Source organism: Acomys russatus, chromosome 7 (genome assembly GCF_903995435.1).
Source record: "Acomys russatus chromosome 7, mAcoRus1.1, whole genome shotgun sequence".
Classification (NCBI taxonomy): domain Eukaryota; kingdom Metazoa; phylum Chordata; class Mammalia; order Rodentia; family Muridae; genus Acomys; species Acomys russatus.
Window position 1 is genome coordinate 54,000,169 of NC_067143.1, and position 25,169 is coordinate 54,025,337.

Genomic DNA, 25,169 nt, shown 5'->3' on the forward strand with positions numbered 1-25,169 from the left:
AGGCAGAAAAATAAGAAGCCTTTCTTGAATCAGGAAGGAAACGCCAGGAGAAGCTTGTGTCACCGCCCATTTCATCCTATTTCAGTCTGTCACTAGAAGAAAGTAGAGGTTACAGCCATAAAGCCTCAGTTAGACTTGTAGTATTTATTATCACACCACTAAAGGATGACACTGTAAGTGTCTTGCTTTACTCTTTGTGAGGGCTAGAGAGCTTAGGACTAACTGAAGGCTAAAAACTGCTTCCTTCAAGTCTATACTAACACAACTGTGTCTTCATCATCAGTATCACGTAAACAGCCTCGTCAAGGGCTTGAGGAAGTTCAATAACCAGACAACCAGACGGCATATCTGGAAACATCTTATTAATCTAAAGTTGGCTTTTTCTGATCTGGGCTGTATAGGAAAGACAGATAAGCTGGGCACAGCACCATCTTTAATCCCAACACCCTGGAGGCAGAGGCAGGTGCATCTCTGTGAGTTTGAGGCAAGCCTGTCTAAAACACGTATGTGAAACTTTGTCTTAAAACATACATATATATTTTACAATGAAACAAAATATACATATCTACGGCTTTAATACACTGTACCTAATCCTAAACTCTGTGAAAACAAAAGACATAGCTGCACCTCATTCCCAATACCAAACCTTCAAATATTTATAATTGCATTAAAGCAAATAAATAAACAAAATATCTTTCCTGTTTCTATAACCATTTCCCTGTGCCCTTTCAGGTCAACTGTCCTAAGCAACCTCACTTCCTTTCTACCTTGCTTCCTACTTTCTTTCCTTTCTTTCTACCTACCTTCCTTCCTTCTTTCCTTTCTTTTTAGGTTAGGCTGGCCTTGAACTCATGAGACCTAACTGCCTCTTCATCCAGAGTCCTGGGACTAAAGGTGTACACCATCATGCCCAGCTAGGTCCTAATCTTTTAATCACTGTTCATGTAAAATGATGTGAACCTTTAATCTTGGTGGCTTTCTTCTACATATAACCCAATTAAAAATCTTCAAAATAGCCGGGCACAGTGGTACAAGCCTTTAATCCCAGCACTTGGGAAGCAGAAGCAGGCGGATCACTGGTCTACAAAGCGAGTCCAGGACAGCCAAGGCTACACAGAGAAACCCTGTCTTGAAAAAAAAAAAAGGAAGGCTGGGATTACAGCTCAGAAGTAGATGACTTGTTTAACATAAATGAGGGCTTAATTCAATCCTCGGTATAGGAAAAAAGGGGGTGGTGATAAAAGAGGCAGTGAGAAGTTAAATAAATTACCATATATCACATAGCTGGTAAATGGCAAAACTGATTTCACCAAAGGTATCTGCTTAGTGCAAGTACCTACTTACTCTAGGACCGAGTGAGCTGCTCAGAAGTGACCCAGATACTTGGAAAGATTCCCAAAATACCTGCCCAACTGGTCATAAGACAATACATCCCATAAACAGAGAAGAAAAAGAATAGTTACAAAATTAACTGGGTTAGCCTGTGGGACCTGAACTGCCACACTTACCTCCATTGCTCCTCTGGGGAGAGGTCTGACATATCAACCTGTAGAAAGACACCACCAGAAAAATCTGTCATTGATTTAGAACTGCTCCCACCTAAAATAAGGGGCTCAAACATTCATCAACATTTTCAAGGAATCAAAGGAGGAAGCTTCATACCTTACAGCCTATATGAAACCCTTCCCACCCTACGTCACAATGATCGCTCCCTTCTTTAGCTGCTAGTTTGGTTCAGGTTTTATGACTGAATAACTGTTGCATGGCTGAGCTATGCAATCAAAGACCGGGAGTCCTAACTCCCAAGCTGCTCACAGGATGGTGGAAATACATTATAAGGTTAGGCTACAGAAGAATGACTAAGTGGGTTTTAACCCAATCTAGGTTGTTATAAACCAGGGATGGTTTCTTGGAATGACTGTAAAATATTATCCAGAAATGAGAGGATAGCTCATGGCCAAGGAAATTACATGGAGAAGGAAGAGGAAAAAAAGTTGTACAGTTTACAAATAATAAGTATGACTAGGATAAAATAAAAAGCTAGATAAAATATTGTCATATTCTGACACATGAATGGCCACATAGGAGGAAGTAGAACATCAGACCAGGGCAAGGTGATCTTTGGGCCCTGTTCTGCCATTGACCTTAGAAGTGCATGGCCTTCTAAACTCAAAGCTTTGGTTCTACCTAGGGCCTCTCAAACTTGGCACTACTGATATTTGGGGGTGGTTTTTATTTGCTGGGGGAAGGAGCATGTCTTTTATATAATCAGTAGCACGCAGAAAGAACATCTATAGACTTACTCCAGGAAACAAAAGTTGCCCCTATCAAAAACCTCTGCTCCAGAATATGACATCCGTAGCATTCACAGTTCAGCTTCTACTTCTTTCGAGCCATATAGAATAATGCCCAAATTCTAGAACTTGGGGCTGGAAATGTTCCCTGACAGCAAAGGAGATAAGAGCTTAGAAACAAGCCTTTAATCCCAGCACTCAGGAGGCAGAGGCAGGTAGATCTCTGAGTTAATGGCCAGCCTGGTCTACAGAGTGTGTTCCAGGACAACCAGGCTACACAGAGAAACCCTGGCAGGTGGCGATGAATGAATGAATGAAAAAAAATATGAATATATATATTCCTTTATTTCCAACATGAAGGAAGGGAGGTGGGAACAAAGCCACATCTAGCTGAGGAAACTACTGGCCTTTGATCGCTGCTGGGAGAGGGAGTCAATTTTCAGTGGTGTGACACTGGTATACTGACCACACTCAGGGGCATGCCTTAGCCACAAACCTGACTCAATGGACTTTTTATAGAGAGAAGAATGAACATGAAGCTGGATGGGTAGAAAAGTGGGGGAAGGGGATGAATAAAATAAAAATATATGAAATTCTCAAAAAATTAGCAAAAATATTACTAAAAATATTCCTTTCCTTTCATATTTAATATGTTGAAGGCCTGGTTTCTCACCAATCCAATAACTTCAGAAAAGCACTTTATGGGGCTGGGGAAACAAATGGCTCAGTAAATAAAGTACTTCTCACATAGCATAAGACTATAACAGTTCAGATCCTCAGCACCCACAGGAAATGCCATCTGCATCTGCCTGTAATAGCCCACCTGTAATCCCCATGCCAGGGAGACTGAGGCAGGGAATCCCTCCAGCAAGTCAGCTAGCTGGGCTAGCAGAAAGTAGGAGCTCCAGGTTCAAGTCAGAGACCCTGCCCCAATATGCATAAGATGGAGAGCAATTGAGGAAGACATCAAAGTCAACCTCTATCCTCCACATGCCTGTGTACATATACGCATGCATACCCACACAGGTATGCACAGCGATGGAAGGAGGGGGAGACAGAGAGGGGGAGGGGAAGGGGAAGAAGAGAGGGAGAGAGAGAGGGGAGGGGAGGAGGGAGGAAGAGAGGGAGAGAGAGAGGGGAGGGGAGAAGGGAGGAAGAGAGGGAGGGAGGAAAGAAGGGGAGGGGAAGAGGGAGGAAGAGAGGAAGGAAGGGGAGTTTTAAATAAAACGTTTAACATAAAACACAGAACTTCATTCTACTACCAAGTCAAGGTTTATACATCAGCAGGTATTGTCTGTGTGTGTAGTGGGAGTGCTCAACCCTGTCTAAGCAGAGCTTTCTGGCTTTTTCATATCCAAATTTAAAACAAAACAAATTTTAAAACAAAACGAAACAATCCAAGGCTTTGTTGACTCCATCTGGGTAATGAAATCAACCATTTTCCTTCCTTCCTTCTCCTGCCCCACAACATGCTGCCTCACAGAATTTATTCCCGTGCCCTAACTCAGGCCTCATGTCTCCAGAACAAATAGATTGAAAAAAAATCTAGAAAAGTTCAGTTGGAAGGCTCAGAAACAGACAAGGAAGGATCTCATTTCCTAAGAACAGCCAATACCCTCACTCCATGCTACCTACCAAAAAGCCTTTTGCAACTGAGACCTACGCCATGCCAAGCTCACCTACTTACAGTCCAGTCCACAAACACATGGGACTCACTGCTGTCCCTGGGTCTTTCCATACAATCCCTTCTCCTTACAACGCCCGTTTCTTTCTCTTCCTATTGGAAGCCAAGTTATCCTTTGAAAAGTTGGCTGCAATTCCACCTTACTGAATTTCTCTAGCGTGAATTTTCTCCTTTTCTCTTGAAGTATGGACCAAGGAACTACACAGATCACCTGAGTGTTTGCTAGAGGCTTGCCCAGCATTCACAGGTCTGGATTCAATCCCCAGCCAGGGAGGGAAAAAAACAGCACAACTCAGCACCACCCCAGACCACTACCTCAAAATCTGACCCTTTTTAAACATTTGTTATTTTATGTGCATTGGTGTTCTGCCTGCATGTATGTCTGTGTGAGGCTGTCAAATTACCTGGAGCTGGATTACAAACAGTTGTGAGCTGCCATATGGGTGCCAAGAATTGAACCTGGGCCTTTGTTGAGAACTCTTAATCACTGAGCCATCTCTCTCCAGCTGATTGTTATAAATGTGAAATTTGAGAAACATTGATCTAGAACATTCATTCACAGTATCATGCTAGCATAGACATGCTTTCCAATTTATCTAACTGCTTAAGGCCAAGACCAGGCCAGTGCAAACAAGGAATCTGGAGCTCAAACTTTAAGAAGGCACTCAGTCTCAGGTACTGATCCTGTATTTGTGTAACCTAGTGCTTCCTTAAGTTTGTGACCCAGCATTTTGAATGCCTCACCCCAGCTCTGGCCGGGCCTAGTATACCTCCCATATACTGGGGAGATGCCTCAGGGCCAATACAGGCTTTACAATTCTTTTATGTCTTCTAAGGAGAACAGCACAGAACTAAGTAGTCAATGAATACTTAAGAAGTTGAGAAAAATCCTCTTCCATAATGTAAGTATGCTAACAAACCACCACACTACCTAGACATGCTGAAACGAGAGAGTATACAAACACTTGAAAATGCCTAATAAGTATCCAGGGAAAGAATATGCATTTGATTCCAGAAAGCATCTAGATAAATCATATTTTAAAATTTTATGTGGGGCCGGGCGGTAGTGGCACACTCGTTTAATCCCAGCACTCAGGAGGCAGAGGCAGGTGGATCATTGTGAGTTCGAGGCCAGCCTGGTCTACAGAGCGAGTCCAGGACAGCCAGGGCTACACAGAGAAACCTTGTCTCGAAAAACCAAAAAAACAAAAACCACCTTTATGTGAGGAACTAAAACAGGTATATACTCAATAAAGTAAGAAAACCCACTGAGGTCTGGAAAGATGGCTACTCTTCCAGAGGTCCTGAGTTCATTTCCCAGCAACTACATGGTGGCTCACAATCCTCTGTAATGAGATCTGATTCCTTCTTCTGACATGCATGAAAACAGAGCACTCGTATACATAAAATAAATAAATAAATAAATCTTAAAAAAGAAAGAAAGAAAGAAAGAAAATCCATTGAAGAGCAAACTGAATACACGAAAGACTGGAGCAGGCATGGAGGTGTCCCTAGGAGTGCACCATGCACGCTATTCTGTGTGTCTTACTTCCACCAACTGAATAGGGCCTTTGACTCCACAACACGGCTGTGAGAAGGTACCCTGATGGTGAACTGCCTTTCCTCCAGGAAGAGTGGGCATACTGTAAACTACTAGAAGAGGCTGGGAACTCAAGCTGGTGAAGCAAGTGATGCTTCCAGAGCCCCAGGGAAAGAGATCAGAAGAGCAAGCCTAAGGCTAAGATGAGAATTGGGGATTAAAGGATCATTAGCACTTCACAAAGTAGTAGAAATGTTAAGAGTAACATATGATCTTGCTTTAATATTTGTGTCCTGAACCAAAATGTTACTTAAACTACATTCAAACCATTCTGGTTCAAGTGGAAAAAACAAGGAAAGCTGTAAACTACAGCTATAATTAACCTGTACCATCTGTAAAGACATCTTTATTTGGTGCCTCATTAAAGTTTATTCATCTGGGGCCAAGCAGAAACCCAATCTGAAGGTACCTTGTCTGAAGCTCAGGTAGAAAATTAGGCAAGCTCTCAGGGAAAGGGTAATAACTGCTGGTCCCATAGCCAACAATGCTTTATTGCTAGCCAACCTCTCTGCTCCTAGGATCACACAAGGTTGCTAGTCATGCAACCTGCCTAAATCCAAATTTAAAAGGAATTAAACCAAGAATGCTAGACAGGGGGCAAGAGAAAAATCTTACAAAAACAGAGAATGATCAAAGTTGAAGGGTTTGCTTTCTCAGATGGTTAGGATTTCAGTGCCCACCCCCAGGCTCCCACAAGCAGACCTCGTGTCCTCTACAAACGGCATTCACTCTTTGATCTCTGTTTTTACATAAGCTTTGTCCCTTAAGCCCCTCTCTTCCACCAAATCAATTCTCTCTACAGAGCACTGAACAAATCCTCCTGGGTTTTTAGAAAGTTCTTTAGAACATCCTCTACGCATTTCCTCTGTGTATCTCAATACAATAATACCAGCATCTGGAAAGCTTATTATCAAACAAATTCCAGAATTCATACAAAATCCCCTATATATCAGAATCTTCAATCTAATAAGATACTGAAATAATTTATATGCACACTAAAGTTTGAGAAACATTGCTACTATATTCAGCACTCATATTCACAATTTGCATCTATAGGCATATGCATGGTTCTGTTATTTAAAAATAAAACAATTCACCACTAAGATCTATTCACACAGTGAAAATAGCCCATTTGTAAAGTACAGTAATCATTGGGTTTTAGTGTAGTCACAGAATTGGGCCACAATTACCCAAAAAAGAAACCACATACTTGTAGTCACTTTCCATTCGTCTCCCAGCCTGTGGTAACTACTTACTTTCTACCTCCATATAGATTTGAATATAGGCAGCTCCTATAATACTGCAGTAACACGGTCCTTCATGGCTGGCTTCTTCCACACAGCATAACTGTTTTCAAGTTTCATTCATTTTGTAGCATATATAGTTGTTTCCTCCTTTCGACTGCCAACATTTCAATGTATGGATATATCATATTTCTCCATTCACTAGCTGGCAGACACTAGGGTCACTGACTTCTGAGCTTTACAAAGAATGTTGCTATATGAACATTTGTCCCTAATGTTGTGTAAAAATATGTTTTCATTTCTCTTGAGAACATAGCTAGAATGTTACGTGCTGGGCCACATGACAACTCTATTTTTTTGAGAACCAACAAGCTGGTTTTCATAGCAGCATATTACAGTATCATGAGCAGCATGTGAGGGCTCCAATCTCTCCATATCCTTCCCAGCATTTATTATATTTTTTTAAATTTTATTTTTACTGTGAATGGAGCACATACTACAGGACAGGAATGGAAGTCAGAGGACAGCCTGCAGGAGTTGGTTCTTCCCCTCCACCATGTGGGGTCCAGGGACACTGTTCTCTGGCTTCCCCCTCCACACACACATATGTATTTATTTTGGAGAGTGTAAATGACACAAAATGAGTATGCAGGTCAGAGAACAATTTACGAGAGTTAGTTCTCTTTTTCCCCATGTGGGTTCTGGGGATCAAACTAAAGTCATCAGGCTTGACAGCCAGTGCCCTCGCCCACTGAGCCATCTCACTGACTGACATTTGCGTTAACTTTTGTATATGTTATGCAGCAGGGGTCCAACTTCATTCCTCCATAAAATTTAACTCAAAAATATGACTTGTATCCTCCATTGCTGGTGGAAGTGCAAACTTGTACAACCACTTTGGAAATCAACTTGGTGCTTTCTCAGAAAACTGGGAATAGTGCTACCTCAAGACCCAGCTATTCCACTCCTGGGCATATACCCAAAAAAATGCTCCACCATACAACAAGGACATTTGCTCAACTATATTCATAGCAGCTTTATTCATAATAGCCAGAATCTGGAAACAACCTAGATGTCCCTCAACTGAAGAATGGATAAAGAAACTCTGGTACATTTACACAATGGAATATTATTCAGCTATCAAAAACAAGAAAATCTTAAAATTTGCAGGCAAATAGATAGAACTAGAAAGATCATCCTGACTGAGGTAACCCAGACCCAGACAAACACACATGGTATATATCTACTTATAAGTGGATATTAGCCCAACATAGATGTCCTCTGCAATATTCCACCCAGTGGGGGATCAGGAGGGATACTGGGACAAGCAGCCAGACTCTGGGTGGAGAGTTGCAAATTGCATGGAAGAGCTGGGGGCTGGAAACACAGTAGGGGCGGTTGTTAGGAGCCCCACAAGGAGACCATCAAGGCTGGGGGATCTAGACCCAGGGGGCCTGCACAAATTGATGCACCAACCAAGGACATTGCAAGCAGAGAACCTAGACCCCCTGTTCAGATGTAGCCAACAGACAGCTCATTCTCCACATGGGGATGGGGGGGGGGGAATGCCTCTGACAAGAACTCTGGTGCCTGTGATTTGTTCACTGCCCCTTAGGGGAGAGGCCCTGGGGGAGCACAGAGGAAGGGGATGCAGGCTATGCAGATGGGACCCGATAGGCTGTGGGCAGACAGTGAGGGAGGAGGACCCCACCTGTCAGAAGTCTACAGGAGGAGAATAGAAAGGAAAAAGAAGGGAGAGTAGGAACAGGAAGAACGAGGGGATTACAATGTGAATAAAGTATAATAATAATAATAAAATTTTTTTCAAATATGATTGGTAAAGGCTCAGTAAAGTGCTTGCTGTGCAAGTCTGAAGACCTAGGTTCAGATCCCTAGTGCTTATGGAGATGCTGGGTAAGGCAGCCTGCGTCTGTAACCCCAGCACAAGAGGCGGATGGTGTCTTAGGGTTTTTACTGCCATGATAAAACACCATGACCAAAGCAAGCTGGGGAGCTGTATCATCTTACAGCTTGTAGTCCACCATCCAAGGAAGAGGTAGCACCACCGTCAACAAGTGGACCCTCCCACATTAACATTAATCAAGAAAATACATCACAGGCTTACCACAGGCCCATCTGATGGGGGCAATCTCTTGATTCATTCAAAATGACTAGAGCTTGTACCAAGTTGATATAAAGCCAGCTAGCACAGAAGAGATATTTGGACTGAACATGACAGGACACAACACAACAGGTGGACTCTGTACACACACACACCACATAGCCCAATGCATCAGTATAAGGATGTATAATCCAAGCCATCTTTTCTTTTTTTTAAGATTTATTTATTATTATATATACAGTGCTCTGTCTGCACATACACCCGTCGGCCAGAAGAGGCCATCAATCAGGTCACATTATAGATGGTTGTAACCATGTGGTTGCGGGAATTGAACTCAAGACCTCTGGAAGAGCAGTCAGTGCTCTTAACCTCTGAGCCATCTCTCCAGCCCAATCCAAACCATCTTTCCTTTTTTTTTTTTTTTTTTTTTTTGGTTGTTGTTGTTGTTTTGTTTTTTTGTTTTTCGAGACAGTATTTCTCCGTGCAGCCTTGGCTGTCCTGGACTCACTTTGTAGACCAGGCTGGCCTCAAACTCACAGGGATCTGCCTGCCTCTGTCTCCCCCCCCTCCCCCGAGTACTGGGATTAAAGGTGTGTGCCACCACTGCCCAGCAATCCAAGCCATTTTATAGACCACACTTGTTTTGAATTTCAAAAGAAATAAAAACATTTTTGTGGGGCTGGGCATGGTGGTGCATGTCTTAATCCCAGCACTCTGGGAGGCAGAGGCAGGCGGATCACTGTGAGTTCAAGGCCAGCCTGGTCTACAAAGTGAGTCCAGGACAGCCAAGGCTACCCAGAGAAACCCTGTCTCAAAAAAAAAAAAAAAAAAAAGAAAAGAAAAAGAAATTTTTTGTGGACTCCTCCTCACTATGCATTTTACAAGAATGGAGTAAATGAGCATGGGCCCTGGTTCCTCTCACAGCTGCCAAGGTTGCTATGCTGTTGCCTCTGAGAATCTCTGCTCAGCCGGGCATGGTGGCGCACGCCTTTAATCCCAGCACTTGGGAGGCGGAGGCAGGCGGATCTTTGTGAGTTCATGGCCAGCCTGGTCTACAAAGCGAGTCGAGGACAGCCAAGGCTACACAGAGAAGCCCTTTCATGAAAAAACAGGGGAAAGAAAAAGATTCTCTTCTCTACGAAGCCTATCTGAACACTCAGAGTAGGTTTTAGGTTCAAACTAAATCTCACATTGGCTAAAAGCTTCCCTCAAAGTGACACCTAACTCTTTATCAACAATGTAACAACTGATAACCACTGGGGAACAGTGAGCATTCTGTGTTTTGAAAAACAACAGAAAGTTTGACATGGAAGCCAGGAATGGTTGTACACACTTTTAATTCCAGCACCTGCTAGGCCGGGGGCAGGAAGAATTATAAATTCAAGGCCAGGCCAGCCTGGACTCATAGCGAAAGCTATTTAAAAGGAAAGGTGGTGGCGGTGGCGAACCCTTGACTTGTAAACCAATCATTCTTATAAAACTTGCCTTTTAATACAGAAGACAATAAATATAAAATATTTTATTTATGTATGAGGGCGTTTTTGCCTGCCATGTACATCTGAGCATCATATGTGTGCCCAGTGCCCTCAGGAGTCAAAAGAAGGCACCAGATCTGAGACTGGAGTTAGAAATAGTTGTGAATTGCTATGTGGGTGCTGGAAATCAAAGCCAGGTCCTCTGGAAAAGCAACCAGAGCTCTTAACCCCTGAGCCATCTCTCCAGCCCAATGAAATTATTTCTTATGTATTACAAGCAAAGACAACACAGGCTAAGAGAAGAAAGAGTAAAGGAAACATTTCACTGTTCCACATGGGCAGTCTGCTTTCCCTAAAAATCCTCCAATATGTGCACAACAAACCAGGCCAAATGAACAACGACAGCCATGCGATGTGCCTTGTGTGTACACCAGCGCGATGTGCTTTGTGTGTACATCAGCTATCCTTTTCTCAATAACGAGACAAGCACTTTTAGGCTCCAATCTGGCACAACTATTCATTGCTATGTCAATAAACAGGGCACGTCTCCATGTGCCTCAGTTTCCCCATCTATAAAATGAGAGGACTGCCTCAGATGGTATGCATGTTCTTTTAAACTGAAATAGTGTGATTCACACCAAAGCTATCTTACTCTAAATTTCTGGAATCACTTACAATACTTGCTCATTGAAACTGCCAGTTTCCTTAGTTACCACAGAAGTAAAAGCAAAAATGTCTTTTAGTCTCGTGGAATATGCCAAGGCTACATGCTACCGAATGAACTCAGCAACAATTTACCAGAGGATATGAACATATTTATCAACAAGATCATGACCTCCCACCACATGCACAGATATACACATACACCTAATTTTTCTTTTCTTCTCTTTTCATCTTCGAGACAGGGTTTCTCTGTGTAGCTTTGGCTGCCCTAGATTCACTTTGTAGACCAGGCTGGCCTTGAACTCACAGACCTCCTGAGTACTGGGATTAAAGGTGTGTGCCACCACTGGGCAGTGATAGCCCATGCCTTTAATCCCAGCTTTACTCCTTATTTTAAAACACAAACAAGAGTCAATCTTCCAAGTCTCAACTCCTTATTATGACACACAAGGTACTGTGTCCTCTGGTTGGACTACTCTCTCACCTCTACCAAACAGCTTCCACTTCAGGCCCGTAGGGTCAGATAGCGTTCTAACGTGTCCTTCTCTCCCACCGCAGTGCTCCCTCAAATTCTCACCCCTACACTGTTTAGCTCACTCCTTTCTACCCTGTAAGATGTAGGTCAATTATCACTTTCTTTGTGATATATTCTGAAAGTTTATTCATTGATATATATTCAGCCAAAAGCTTAAATTACACTTAGTTCCCGACTGGGAATATAACAATAATTAATGCTTCTCATGAATGAGATAGGGTCCTGCTTGCCCTTACTACCATAGCAGCTGGGCTGATTTAAATATAGGCTCATCTGTTAGAATACTTGGTCCTGAGCTGGTAAAGCTGTTTGGGAAGGACTAGGATGAGCATATAGCAGCAAGGTACAATCACTGAAGCAAAAGGCTGGCACCTTGATTTTGGACTTTTCAGACTCTAGAACTGTGAGAAATAATTCTTGTCATTTGCAGATTATTCGGGCTAAGGTATTTTGTTACAGCAGTTTGAACACACTAGCTGCCCTTCAAGTACAAAATTCTAACATATTTCATCTGGAATACTGTGATTTTTTTTTAAAGATAACTCTTTTTTTTTTTTTTTTTTTTTTTAAATGTATATGAATGTTCTGTCTGCTCATACACCAGAAAAGAAAATCTGATTCCATTGCAGATAGTTGTGAGACATTATGTGGTTGCTGGGAATTGAACTCAGGACCTCTGGAAGAGCAGCCAGTGCTCTTAACTGTTGAGCCATCTCTCCACCTCCCTGTGATAGCCTTTTAACTGTCCTCTTTGACTGACTCCAACAATCCGGTTTCCTCAAAGGAACCAAGATCATTTTTAAAATGCAAATCAATTCACCTCACTCCCACATTCAAAAATCTTCTCATTCTCCACTCAATAAAAGTCAACATGCTTAAAAGCATAACAAGGGTTTACATGTCTAACCCTGCCAGACTCCCTGATCTCACATAGCACTATTCTTCCCTTGATAACCATGACCCACTCACATGGGCTTTTTTATTATGGTTACAGGTCATAGCTAGTTCATTCTTAGCAGTTTATATTTATTCTCCCTTCAGCTGAAATATATCTACTTCCATCTTGAAACTGCTAAATTTTAATTACTCCAGTCTTGGTTAAGTATGGCTTCTTTAGAGGCTCCCCATAAGCACCATATGTAAAGCAGCCCTTTCTCTCCAGTGACCTTTATTCTACTGTTATTCCACTGTTCTCAAAGCACATCAACCATCTGGAAGTATCCTGTTACTTGTTCATTATCTCGTTTCCTCAGTAGGAAACAAATTCCTCAACAGCAACTACTGGTACCTCGCCGCTGGCCCTTTTGTGAAACATCCATGGCAGCAAGCTGAACTTCAGTCAGTGACAACAGCAGCACAAGGTTAAACAACTTAAATTCTACAGGATGCTAGGTCGCTAACTGTAGATCAAGTAAAGTATTTTAAGTTTCTACTTTCGAAACTTACTTAGTGGACTTACAAGGACAAACCTAATTGTACGTGAAAGGGGGTCTGTTTGTGAAGAGGTATGAACTACTGAACAACTTGGACTACATAGACACACTTACGCCAACCATCCCGGAACTCCACAGGCTCATGGAGGAGGATCATAGGGTCAAGGTCAATCTGAGCCACATAGTAAGACCCTGTCTCAGAGCTGAAAGCTAGGAGCTGGGGAGGCTGCTCATGGATAAAGTGCTTGCTGTGCAAACCCGGGGCCCTAAGCTCATGCATATAAGAGCAGGGCGCGGCAGTGTGTACAGAAACCCCAGTCAGTACCAGGAGACGGAGACCGGCACGCTCTGGAGGCTCACTGGCCAGCTTGCCTAGCTGAAATGGCAAACTCTACGTTCAATGAAAACTTGTCTCAAGACAATGATGGTAAATGTGGAGTCTCACACACACAGTCTTTAAAGTCTGCAAAATAAATGCTTAGTGAGTGCGTTGGGCGAAGCATGTAAAGGCCGAAACACACGCAAACGCAAGCACAGCTGTGAGACGTTGTTGTGCCTGATTCCTCTTTGTTCTCTGTCCTCACTGCCTTTGCTTAAGCTTGGGTTTTTAGTCATCTTGCCTAGACTACCATAGTATCTGCCTAATTGATTTCTTCTCCTTCCCTAAACCTGATCCCTTCAAAAGTAACTTCCACACTAATTCCAGCTTCAAGCCTCCTGAGACAAAGAGCTGAAAATGTTACTCTCCTGCTCTAAAGTCCCACTGTTTTCAAGAGGCCACTCCAATCTCACCCCTCACTGCTGTCCCCTAACAATTAACCTATCTCTACCCATTCAGAGCTTCTGGTAGTTCCCAGAATATTCCATGCTGTTTAATACCGGAAGGACTTTACACGTCTTTTCAGTCTGCTGCACCACTCACTTATCTCACAGATTTTGAATACCTATTGAACTGAAACAATTTTTTTCCCTTACAGTAGTTTTGGTTTAGTTTTTTGTTTCTTTGCTTTTGTTTGTTAAAAATCTTGAGGAGGAGGAGGAAGAGGAGAGGAAGAAAGAGGAGAAAGAAATAGAACTTAGTGGCATACATTTTTTTTTTTTTTTTTTTTTTTTTTTTTTGGTTTTTCGAGACAGGGTCTCTCTGTGTAGTCTTGGCTGTCCTGGACTCACTTTGTAGACCAGGCTGGCCTCGAACTCACAGCAATCCGCCTGCCTCTGCCTCCCGAGTGCTGGGATTAAAGGCGTGCGCCACCACGCCCGGCTGTGGCATACATTTTTTAATCCCAGCACTTGAGAGGTAGAGGCAGGCAGATTTCTGTGAACTTGAGGCCAGCCTGGTCTACTAAGTGAGTTCTCGCACAGCCAGAGCTAAACAGTGAGACCTTGTCTTGAAGGAAAAAAAGAAAAGAAAGAAAAAAAGCCAAAAACAAAGAAGTAAAAAGAATAGTCAGCTCTTTTTAAAAAATTATTTATGTATTTTATGTATATGAGTTCTCTGTATACATATTCATCTACAGGCCAGAAGAGGGCACCAGATTCCATTATGGATGGTTGTGAGCCACCATGTGGTCGCCAGGACCTCTGGAAGAGCAGCCAGTGCTCTTAACTGCTGAGTGATCTCTCCAGCCCACCAGTCCTTTCCTTCCTTCTTTCCTTCCTTCCTTCCTTCCTTCTTTCATTTCAAGATTTTTTTATTACTTATTTTATATATATATATGAGTTTTCTAGCTGCATATACACCTGCAAGCCAGAAGGCATCAGGTCCCATTATAGATGTTGTGAGCCACCACGTGGTTACTGGGAATTGAACTCAGGACATGGTCCACATTAAACACTAGAAAAGTTAAGTATTACTGACATCATCAGAATAGGGGAAAATAAATGTTTTTGCAGAACACTATATAATAATCTCTAAAGACAGACTCAATCTTAAGGGAAACAAGGAAAAAAAACATATAAAGCTTCAGAGTAATAGAGTATATTCAGTTATTCCTAGCAATGAAGGGAAAGAGTCCAGTTGGCTTTTTCCCCCGGTTTCTCCCAGCTGCCCAGAGCCAAAAACCCCATGGCTATGGCCCAGGATCCTCTTGGGAAAGCTACACTTTAGAGGGCAGTAATGAGTTTGTGTTTACCTTTCGGTTTGCCTCGGAGGAACACAGATAACAAATGACTTCAAGAAGAGAAAACAAAGAAGTAAAACATAAAGAAACATAAAGAAGCAAGTCTTTGCTAGAACCCTAGCAGAAGAAATAAGTAAGACACTAGACAGATCTTTGGTTAGCTTCCTAGGAATAGCTTTTAGGCTAAACAGCCTCAGATGTACTGCGACCAGTTCCCCAGGGCATTTATTCTCTAGAAGTGCATGGGCCTCTGAAAGTCAGAGACACAAAGAAGCAGAATCTCGGACAAGTTGTGAAAAGGACCGAAAAGTTGAAGCTAAATGGAATTTAAACTCCTAACCAATCTAAAGGACTACAGCAGAGGTATTCAAAGAAAGCACAGGCTGGGGCTGGAGAGAGGGCTCAGCAGCTAAGAGTCCTGGATGCTCTTCCTAGAAGACCCAGCTTCAATTCCCAACACTTACATGGCAGCTTGCAATTGCCTGTAACTACACTTCCAGGAGAATCGGATGCCCTCTTCTGGCCTCTGCAGGCACTGCTTGCACGTGGTGTATAGACATAGTGTAGGCAAAGCACTCATGCATGCAAATTAATTAAGTTGCAAAACCAAAAAACCAGGGACTAGGTGGACCACGGAAAGGCCACTCCCTAGGGGTCTCAGCGGGGGCTGATGGGTGTGACTGAGGATGAAGGGTCAATAGAGGTCTGAATGAAAACTCTATACGAGCTCCTGTGCAAGTGTAGGTGCTGGGAATGCAAGGGATGAAACATGATACAGTCCCAGCTCCTCAGGGTTCATTGCGTAATAGGGAAATGAAACAACACAATACAGTAAGTGCTGATAGAAATCTGTACTGGAATCCATAGAGACAAACAGTAAGTCCTCAGGTTCTATATCTATAAATCACTGGTAAGGAGCAATGTGTCATTAAAACAAAGCAGAAATGCTTCATAAGCAGTTTATATTACGTACTGGCAAAAACCCTGGCATCAGGACACATATCTGTACTACCAGTACTTACTTGGGAGTCTAGCCTGAGCCACGCAAGGACAGGCCTGGCTATAGAGAGAAACCCTGTCTCAAGGGGGAAAAAAGCGCCAAATATGGTGGCACACACCTTTAATCCTAGCACTTGGAAAGCAGAGGCAGGTAGAGCTCTGTGAGTTCGAGGCCAGCCTGGTCTACTAAGTAAGTCCAGGATAGCCAGGGCTCTGTTACACAGAGAAACAAACAATAACAACAACAAAAAAAAAAGTTTAAGAGTAAGCCATGCATGATGGCTCATATCGATAATCCCAACAGATTGAAACAGGAATCTGAGGCCAGCATAGGCTATGCAGCAAGACCCTCTCTCAAAAAACAACATAAAAATCCCAACAAAAAGCACGGGTGAGCTGACCCATAGAAATACACCAGGCTATCTGGAAGTCAAAGGTCCGAGAAGGGAGGGTGCACCAGCCTTTCTGTTCACTTCCTCAGGATCATGAGTCTTTTCCTCTCATCCCAATGCTGCTGACACACATCTATGGGAAGAAGCATGTCCTCACTCGGTCAGACACTCACTAAGTTTGCAGTACGGACCCGACAAAGCATGCAGGAAACACAAAGAACAACACTGGGATTCAGGACTTTTAATTTCAAAGCTGCAAGAGATTTCAAAGGTCACAGAGTCCAAATCTATCAGTTCACAGATAAAGGCTGAGGTACGGAAAGGTTGAAATCTAAGCTCATTTAGAATCATACTCTATGCCAGGTACCAGAGATAAAAGAGCAAGTAGGGCTTTCAAGGAGAAGGCAGTCAGTGGGAGAAAAAGCACAAAACAGAAAAGTCAGCTGTGGAAATGAGTTCCCCCACTTACACAGTGGGAACACTTGGAGAACAGGACAAGAAGGAGACAGCATTTGTATTGTCCAGAAGACCAGCTGTCATTTACCTGTGTGCTTGACGCCAGGTCAGCCTCTTAAATCATCCACGCCTCAGTTTCCAAATCTATAAAATGGAGATAAGAGTATACCTAGCCTGTAAAGCTGAGGTATTAGAAAATGTGTTTAGCTGGGCAGTGGTGGCGCACGCCTTTAATCCCAGTCCTCCGGAGGCAGAGGCAGGAGGAGCGCTGTGAGTTCGAGGCCAGCCTGGTCTACAAAGTGAGTCCAGGAAAGCCAAAACTACACAGAGAAACCCTGTCTCAAAAAGAGAAAGAAAGAAAGAAAGAAAGAAAGAAAGAAAGAAAGAAAGAAAGAAAGAGTGTTTAAAATACTTGGCCTGGAGTAAGTACTCTGTACTATTTGGCCTTCAGCATTTCCTCTTGGTTTCCTTTCTGCTGTGCCTTGACTTCAGAATCCTCTACCCAGCTTTCTACCCATCTGTTAGCAGCTGACTACTTATGAATAAAACAAATCTTCTCTTCTTACTCTAAAATCTGGGTCTGCTGCTTCCTCATCTTGTGGGTTTCTTCTACGACTGAACTATTCTACCATTCATTTTACATACAGAAGAAATTCCAAGGCCCTGTGGCGGCGCACGCCTTTAATCACAGCGCTCAGGAGGCAGAGGTAGGGGGAATCTCTAAGTTCTCACACCGCCTGGTCTGCAGAGTGAGTTCCAAGACAGCCAAGGCTACACAGAGAAACCCTGTCTTGGAAAAAAAAAAAATCCAAAGACAGTCAGACATCCAAGATTAAACGAGTCACAACTGCCTCAATCCCTCCATAGCTTGGCGTAAGCATCCCCAGAGAAACAAATCCCTGGAAACAAGGCACACTTATCAAACGTCCACAGGGAGAGATCCACAAGAGGAAAACATGAAAACAAAACAACAACTACAGCTTTGAAAAAGTAAGAGAGCAGAATTATCTCAGACTGGGTTTGGGGCTTTTGAAAGGAACAGAGAAGAGCAGCTATGATGTAGCCCTTCCTTGTTAACTACAGCTCTCCACAGTCACAGCAGCTGGGACATGTTCTTCATCCGTCTCTGAACCTGCCCTAGACTATGAACTACTTTGTGGACATTACCATACTTTATTCATCATATTATGAGGCAAAGAACAGTGACTAGCACACAGAAATCTGAAGAATAAGCTGAGCATGGTGGCACACATCTGTGATCCCAGCATTTAGAGGCAGAGGTCAAAGTTCAAGATCAGTTTAGTCTACATGTCGGCTTTGATGCAGCTAGAGGTTCACACCAAGATCCTGTCTCAAAAAACAAACAAAAGGATCTGATGAATAAATTGATAAAGAATAAACCTAGGAAGATGAGTAAGACCAGAGAGAGTGCATATGCTAGTACATGCCTGTAATCTCAGCACCCAAGAAGCTGAGGCAGGAAAAGTCAAGGCCAACTTAGGATAGAGAGAGAGAGCCTATCTCAATAACACAAAAAATAAACAAAAGCCAAGCAAGTCTTGGCTAGAACCCTAAAGGACAGGTTAAGACTAAAGCGGTTTTCAATATCATCCTTAGGTACATTGTGAGTTTGTGACCAGCCTAAGACTCTGTTTCAAGATATACAGACAGAGAGACAGACAAAAAAATAGGACCCAAAACATGTAAATTACATGTAAATAATCACACTTTATGACCAAGAATTTGGCAAGATCAAGTTATCTGTAAGTTAAAGGACTTATGTATGAGAAACGCTGCCTCAAGTTCTTTTTTTTTTTTTTGGTGGGGAAATCACTTTAATTTTTTTTATTAATTTATTCATATTACATCTCGATTGTTAGCCCTTCCCGTTTCCTCCCTTTCTTCCCTCCCTTCCACTTCTCCTCATCTCCCCTCCCCTATGTCTGTGATTGAGGGAGACCTCCTCCCCCTATATATGCTCTTAGAATATCAAGTCTCTTCTTGGTAATTTGCTATCCTTCCCCTGAGTGCCAGCAGGTCTCCCCATCCAGGGGACGTGGTCAGAAAACGGGCACCAGAGTTCGTGTGAGAGTCAGATCTCACTCTCCACTCAACGGTGGAGAATATCCTGTTCGTCAGCTAGGTCTTGGTAGGGGTTCGAAGCTTACTGCTTATATTCTCCTTGGCTGGTGCCTTAGTTTGAGGAGGACCCCAGGATCCAGATCTGCCTGTCATAAAGTTCTTCTTGTAGGTTTCCAGGACCCTGTGGGTTCTACTATTTCCCCATTCTTCCATGCTACTCTTGCCTAAAGTCTCAATAGGATGTCCTCTCCTCTGACCCACTTTCTTGGTAAGTAAAGATTTTCATGGTACGTATCCCTTGGACTAGTGTTTTGATATAAGTGAGTATATACCGTTTGTCTCTTTTTGCTTCTGGGTGAACTCACTCATTATAATAATTTCTAGATCAATCCATTTGTCCACAAATTTCGGGAATTCCTTGTTTTTAATAGCTGAGTAGTATTCCATAGTGTAAATGTACCACAGTTTCTTAGTCCATTCTTCTACTGAGGGACACTTAGGCTGTTTCCATGTTCCGGCTATTATGTATAAAGCAGCTATGACCATGGTTGAGCATATGTCGCTGCCTCAAGTTCTTGCTTCAGGTCTTTAAAAGGGTCGTTTGCCAGGCATGGTGTGCATGCTTGTAACCCCAGCTGCTGGGGAAACTGAGACAAGACAGTCCTGAGTTCAAGGCCAGCCTGGGAAACTTAGCAAGACCTTATCTCAAAAGAAAATTTAAAAATAGGGCTGTGGTTGGAAAGATAGGTCAGTGGTTAAGAGCACATATGGCTCTTGCAGAGCACTAGCACCCACAGTGGGGAGTTTAGAACCATCTAGAACTCCAGCTCCAAGGGATCTGACACCCTCTTCTGGACTCCACAAATACCGGCACACTTGTATGCATACACACATATACATAAATTAAAATCAATCTTTTTAAAAGAAAAGACAAAGTGACATTAGTACAGCATCTAAACTCATATGGCTACTGTAAGTAATAAATGAGATAATAAAGGTAAATAACTTTTTGTTTGTTTGTTTAATGGGCCTTTTCCTGGGGCAAGGCAGATATTACCTCCTAAGCTATCCTATCATAACTCCCAGTTTCCATCCCATTCCATCTGCTTCTAACAATTTCTATCTGTGTTATTCCCAATTCGTAATCCCCAAATACTTGCTGTTGTTCATTTTGGCTATCTCTTTCCGTAAAGAGCTTCAGAGGCCCTTCTCTGGGCCATGTGGAGGTAAAGAACTTTAAACGGCAGCTGCCTTAAAGATTTGATAAACAGCCGGACGTGGTGGCGCACGCCTTTAATCCCAGCACTCGGGAGGCAGAGGCAGGCGGATCGCTGTGAGTTCGAGGCCAGCCTGGTCTACAAAGTGAGTCCAGGATGGCCAAGGCTACACAGAGAAACCCTGTCTCGAAAAACCAAAAAAAAAAAAAAAAAAAAAAAAAAAAAAAAAAGATTTGATAAACATGGGCTGGAGCGATGGCTCAGAGGTTAAGTGAACTGGCTGCTCTTCCAAAGGTCCTGAGTTCAAGTCCCAACAACCACATGGTAGCTCACAACCGCCTATAATGAGATCTGGTGCCCTCTTCTGGCCTGCAGGCACATATGAAGGCAAAATACTGTATAAACAATAAGTCTTTTTTTTTTTTTTAAAGGTTTGATAAACAGCGTCCATTTCTACTGGTAGTTCTACCAGAAGTCCATCTTATTATCCTCTTCTCCAAGGCAGAAGAGGCTATTAGCAGTGCTAAGTTGCTTCTCAACTTCAAGAAAAAATACTAAACAGGCAGACCAAAAGGTGGGACTGGTAGAACTGCTATTCCAATGTATATACTAATGATATCTGATTTTGTCAATATAGGCATAATATTCTGAAGAATAAATCACAGCATGTGCTTTCTTTCCAAAGTAGAAAACCGTTATCACCCCGCCCCCCCCCCTTTTTTTAAAGTTTTTCAAGACAGGGGTTTTCTGTGTAGCTAGTGGCCTCATGCAAAGTTGACCTGACCTGCAGACCTAACGCTGAAATCTGTATCATCTTATTCATGGTACTTATTTCCTTCAAACACTAAGAAGCAAAAAGTCAGAAGTCAGTCAGGCATTAGTGGTACACACATGGAGGGAGAGGGAGAGATCAGTGACAGCATGGGACACATATCAAGGTCTGTAGACCAGGCTGGCCTTGAACTCACAGAGATCCACCTGCCTATCTCCCTGAGTGCTGGGAATACAGGTGTGCGCCACTGCACCTGGATTGCATCCCTCCCATCTTAACCAGGCTCCTCGCTATTCTTTTCCAACCTGGACTCAAGAGTAAGGTGTGTGTCTTTCATGTGGAAAGTGTAACCTGAAAGCAACTCTGATCTGCAAGCAAATCACAGCTTTTTTTTTTTGTAGGTTCCACCTTTAGCTTCTGAGCTCACTTCTATCTCTAGCATGACTTCCCCTAACCAAGTTTAGGTTTGTCTGCTGTGCCTCACTGCACTTGTCACATGCTTTCATTCCAACACGTACGCAGTGGCATTGTAATAGGCTATTTGTACATGTACCCGCTGGACTGTAAGTTGGTGCAGATCCTGTTTTACTCACCTTTGAATTCCCAAGGCATGACACATAGTAAGTCCCCGTAGTTACATATTAATGATGCAGTGCACCTTATCCTTCACTAGTGAAAGCATGAGCAGAGACAGCAGAGGAGCCGATGTTAGCAGAAGGCATACAAACTGAGGACTGCCAGTGCAGACCTTCTTTCTGGAGCGTCCAGACAACTTCCTGCTCCTCACGTTACTTTCTTAAACTCATAAGGAAAAGAATAGAACCAGTTCACACAGAATTTCCTTACAACAAGGATATATTCTTTCTTGGAAAAACAACACAAGCCACGAGGGTTCTGGGATGGAATGCTAGTGGCCTCATGCAAAGTTGACCTGACCTGCAGACCTAACGCTGAAATCTGTATCATCTTATTCATGGTACTTATTTCCTTCAAACACTAAGAAGCAAAAAGTCAGAAGTCAGTCAGGCATTAGTGGTACACACATGGAGGGAGAGGGAGAGATCAGTGACAGCATGGGACACATATCAAGGCCCTGTCTCCAAAAAGTAAGACGTATGAAACTATCTCAATGAAGAGCCATGACCAACGAACCATACGTTTTAATTTCAGTACACTATTTACAATTTTAAGGTGCTTTCAAAAAACATCTCAATTAATGCTGTCAATCGTAAACACAGAAACTTAAAATTAGAAGGGGCCAGCCGGGCATGGTGGCGCACGCCTTTAATCCCAGCACTCAGGAGGCAGAGGCAGGTGGATCGCTGTGAGTTCAAGGTCAGCCTGGTCTACAAAGCAAGTCCAGGATGGCCAAGGCTACACAGAGAAACCCTGTCTGGAAAAACTGAAGAAAAAAAAATTAGAAGGGGCCTTGGAGGTTATTTCTACCACCACTCCGCCTTTCCAACCAAGTAGCAGTCAAACACCTTTAGTCCCCAGCGATTGGCAGGTAAGAAAGTAGGCCACCTGTTACCTGTTAGTCTCGAGCTCTCGGTTTATTAATTCCAATCAGGACGAGGGGAAAACAAATTAGCCTCATACCATTCCAACTAACTGTGATTATTTTCTAAACCTGCTCCCTTCCTGAGACTCCTCAGCAACCTGTCCCATACCAAACACAGAGCAAGAACCCTCAGAAACTCAGACCCTCCAGAGAGGCACGTCACTACTTCCTTCCCTGACAATCACTGCTCTGCTTTAACTCTACCCATATGCCATCACATGGAAGACCACAAAGCAACTCTCGGTTACCGCTGGCCGTTTGGCCTCAGGTGTTGTCCTTTATCCTTTCTCTCTCTCTCTCCTTCAGAACCTTATACTTGTCATTTCTTTCAAGTTCAAGGACCTTCAAGGACCAACAGTAATTCAATACCGATTGTTCAAATGCCCATTAGATAAACGGTTCATACCTTTTCAAGTTCACCCCGAAGGAAGCCACGAGACGGGGGGGGGGGGGGGGGGGGGGGGGTGTATGAAGAGGATAAGAATGGAAGTAGAAAAATCATTCGACAACTGAAAAGCTCCCTAGCCCTCTTAGAACCACCACTGTATTGTAACGCAATGCCTCTTCCTAGCCCATAACCACCCTGCAGACTTCACACTTAACCCAGGAACTGTCACAGAAGTGACAATGTTTGTTCAGTGAGCAAATAGACCGGTTCGGTTACACAATTACCCCTCCATTCACAATTATTCATTCATTCGTTGACCAAAACTTTACTGAGCATGCGGTATGTACAAACCCTAAAAAATATAAGAATAAGATGGTTCCTATCTCAAAATAGTTCAAAGCTGTAATACTAGCATATTAGCATTGTTTCCTGGCCTGTGTCCCCAACCTCCACGTCAAGCTCGGAGTCCTTACCAACACTGAAAGCCTCGGCCTTGCCTTACAGAAGTCCACGCCCCTCCAATTAATGCTACCTCTTAGCCCCTGAACCCTACCCACCTTGGACCTTACTGTAATAGTCTCAAAATCTTTAACGTTCTCATCCCTCCGGCCTTTGCCCTGCCCTCCATCACCACCCTTAACGCTAATGCCAATCTACTGCACCATGAGCGCCTCGGGGTCCCTGAGCCAGCAGCCCTCAGAATTCCCCCACGGAAAACCAGCTTCCCTGCAAGCTCTTTTTCCTCGGGATCTTTCCCGTTTCTCCTAGGACCTCTGGCTCTCATCCCTCACTTCCTCTCCCTCCAAGCTGTCTCTCCGTTCTAGTCTCTCAATTCCTCTTACCTCATCTAGCTCCCTTTCCGCAACAGCACCTCCTCCAACCTCCACCTCCACCACTGCCGCCATCTTCACGGCCGGCCCCCACCCCGGTCCCCCGCGAGCCAGCTGCTTCCGCCGCTCAAGTGCTTGTAACCAATTGGAGGTGCGAACTGGGCGGAGCATCAAGACAGGCCGACGCCTGTGGGGAACCAAGAGACCGGCTACCTGCTCCTTCGGGATTAAGAAGGGCCGACTCTTGTGCACAGCCAAGCTTCAGCAGGAAAGCGTCCTCGGAAAACGAAAACTTGTTCTTGTGTTATTTTGGTGTAACTATTTCACCAGTCCTCACTGTGGAGAGCAAAAGGGAGAGTCCACGAATGCACAAATTTCGCGACGCTCCCTCGCTTAGGCTACAGGCAGAGACGCGTGCACTAAGAACCACATCTCCCATGCTGCACCGAGTCCGACCCGGAAGTCTAAATTCCTCTCTCTACGGGAGGAGTATAGAGACTAAAAATATACTTTAAAACACAAGCACGCGGGGGTTTTGTTGTTGTTGTTGTTAAGTCTTTTCTTGTTGTTTTGTTTCTTAAGATGTAGTAACTATTGTTTTGCCTCGATAGGAGTCATTTATTCAGAAACAGCGGCTTCTTTAAGACCCAAAACGCGTTCTTGAGTTTCAGGAGGCTGGGTGGCGCCTGAAGCCAGAAGGCGGAGATCACCGGACAGAATTGGCGGGAGAATAAGATTGGAACCCCGGAGCTGAGGCTGCTTCGACTTTTAAAGTTCATGGACGAGGGTGAGAGGCGTTGGGACTTGTCGATTGGAGAGGAGTAGCTGAAAGGGAGGAGGGTGGCCAACGAGAAAATAAACAGAGCAACCTATTCCGGGGTCTTAAGCCTCAGAGACACTGAGAGCTAAAGAACCCGGCGGGACCTCTATGACCAGCAGACGATTACTAATCACTCATCCTTGTGTTTCTTCCTCTTACGTTGGATATCTAAGAGCAAGTCAAACAAAAATCCCGTTGTCAGGGAGCTCACGATCTGTCAAGAGATATCCATAGAGCTGTTACCTGAGAGGGACTTGGTTAAATACCAAGTGAGAATTGGAAGGATGGAGCTCTTTGAAGTGATGAAGGGTGCGGGGAGAGAATCAAAATAAAATAAAGATAGAAAGAAAACTTGAGTGATGAATACATTAGAAAAAGCCATCGTGGCCAGAACTGTATCAGGATTTATGGACTCATAATTTCAGGGACCAGGTAAGAAACTAAGAATATTTGAATAAAAAGTCAGATCTGATGCTATAAGC

General features: G+C 43.4%; 1 protein-coding gene across 2 annotated transcripts in view; it reads right to left on the reverse strand.

The window, feature by feature from the left end:
* Window positions 1-24,262, reverse strand: part of Rnf121 (ring finger protein 121) — a 53,312-nt gene extending 29,050 nt beyond the window's left edge. The window contains exons 1-2 of one of the 2 annotated variants that reach the window (XM_051149081.1): window positions 24,081-24,262; window positions 1,509-1,546 (exon numbers count right to left, since the gene is read on the reverse strand). In XM_051149081.1, the coding sequence (XP_051005038.1) occupies window positions 1,509-1,540 (32 nt within the window). In that variant the 5' untranslated portion in view covers window positions 1,541-1,546; window positions 24,081-24,262. Of the gene's footprint in view, window positions 1-1,508; window positions 1,547-21,681; window positions 21,703-24,080 lie in introns of those variants that run through there. The other variant, XM_051149082.1, reaches the window with a different exon arrangement.
* Between the last annotated feature and the right edge of the window lie 907 nt (window positions 24,263-25,169).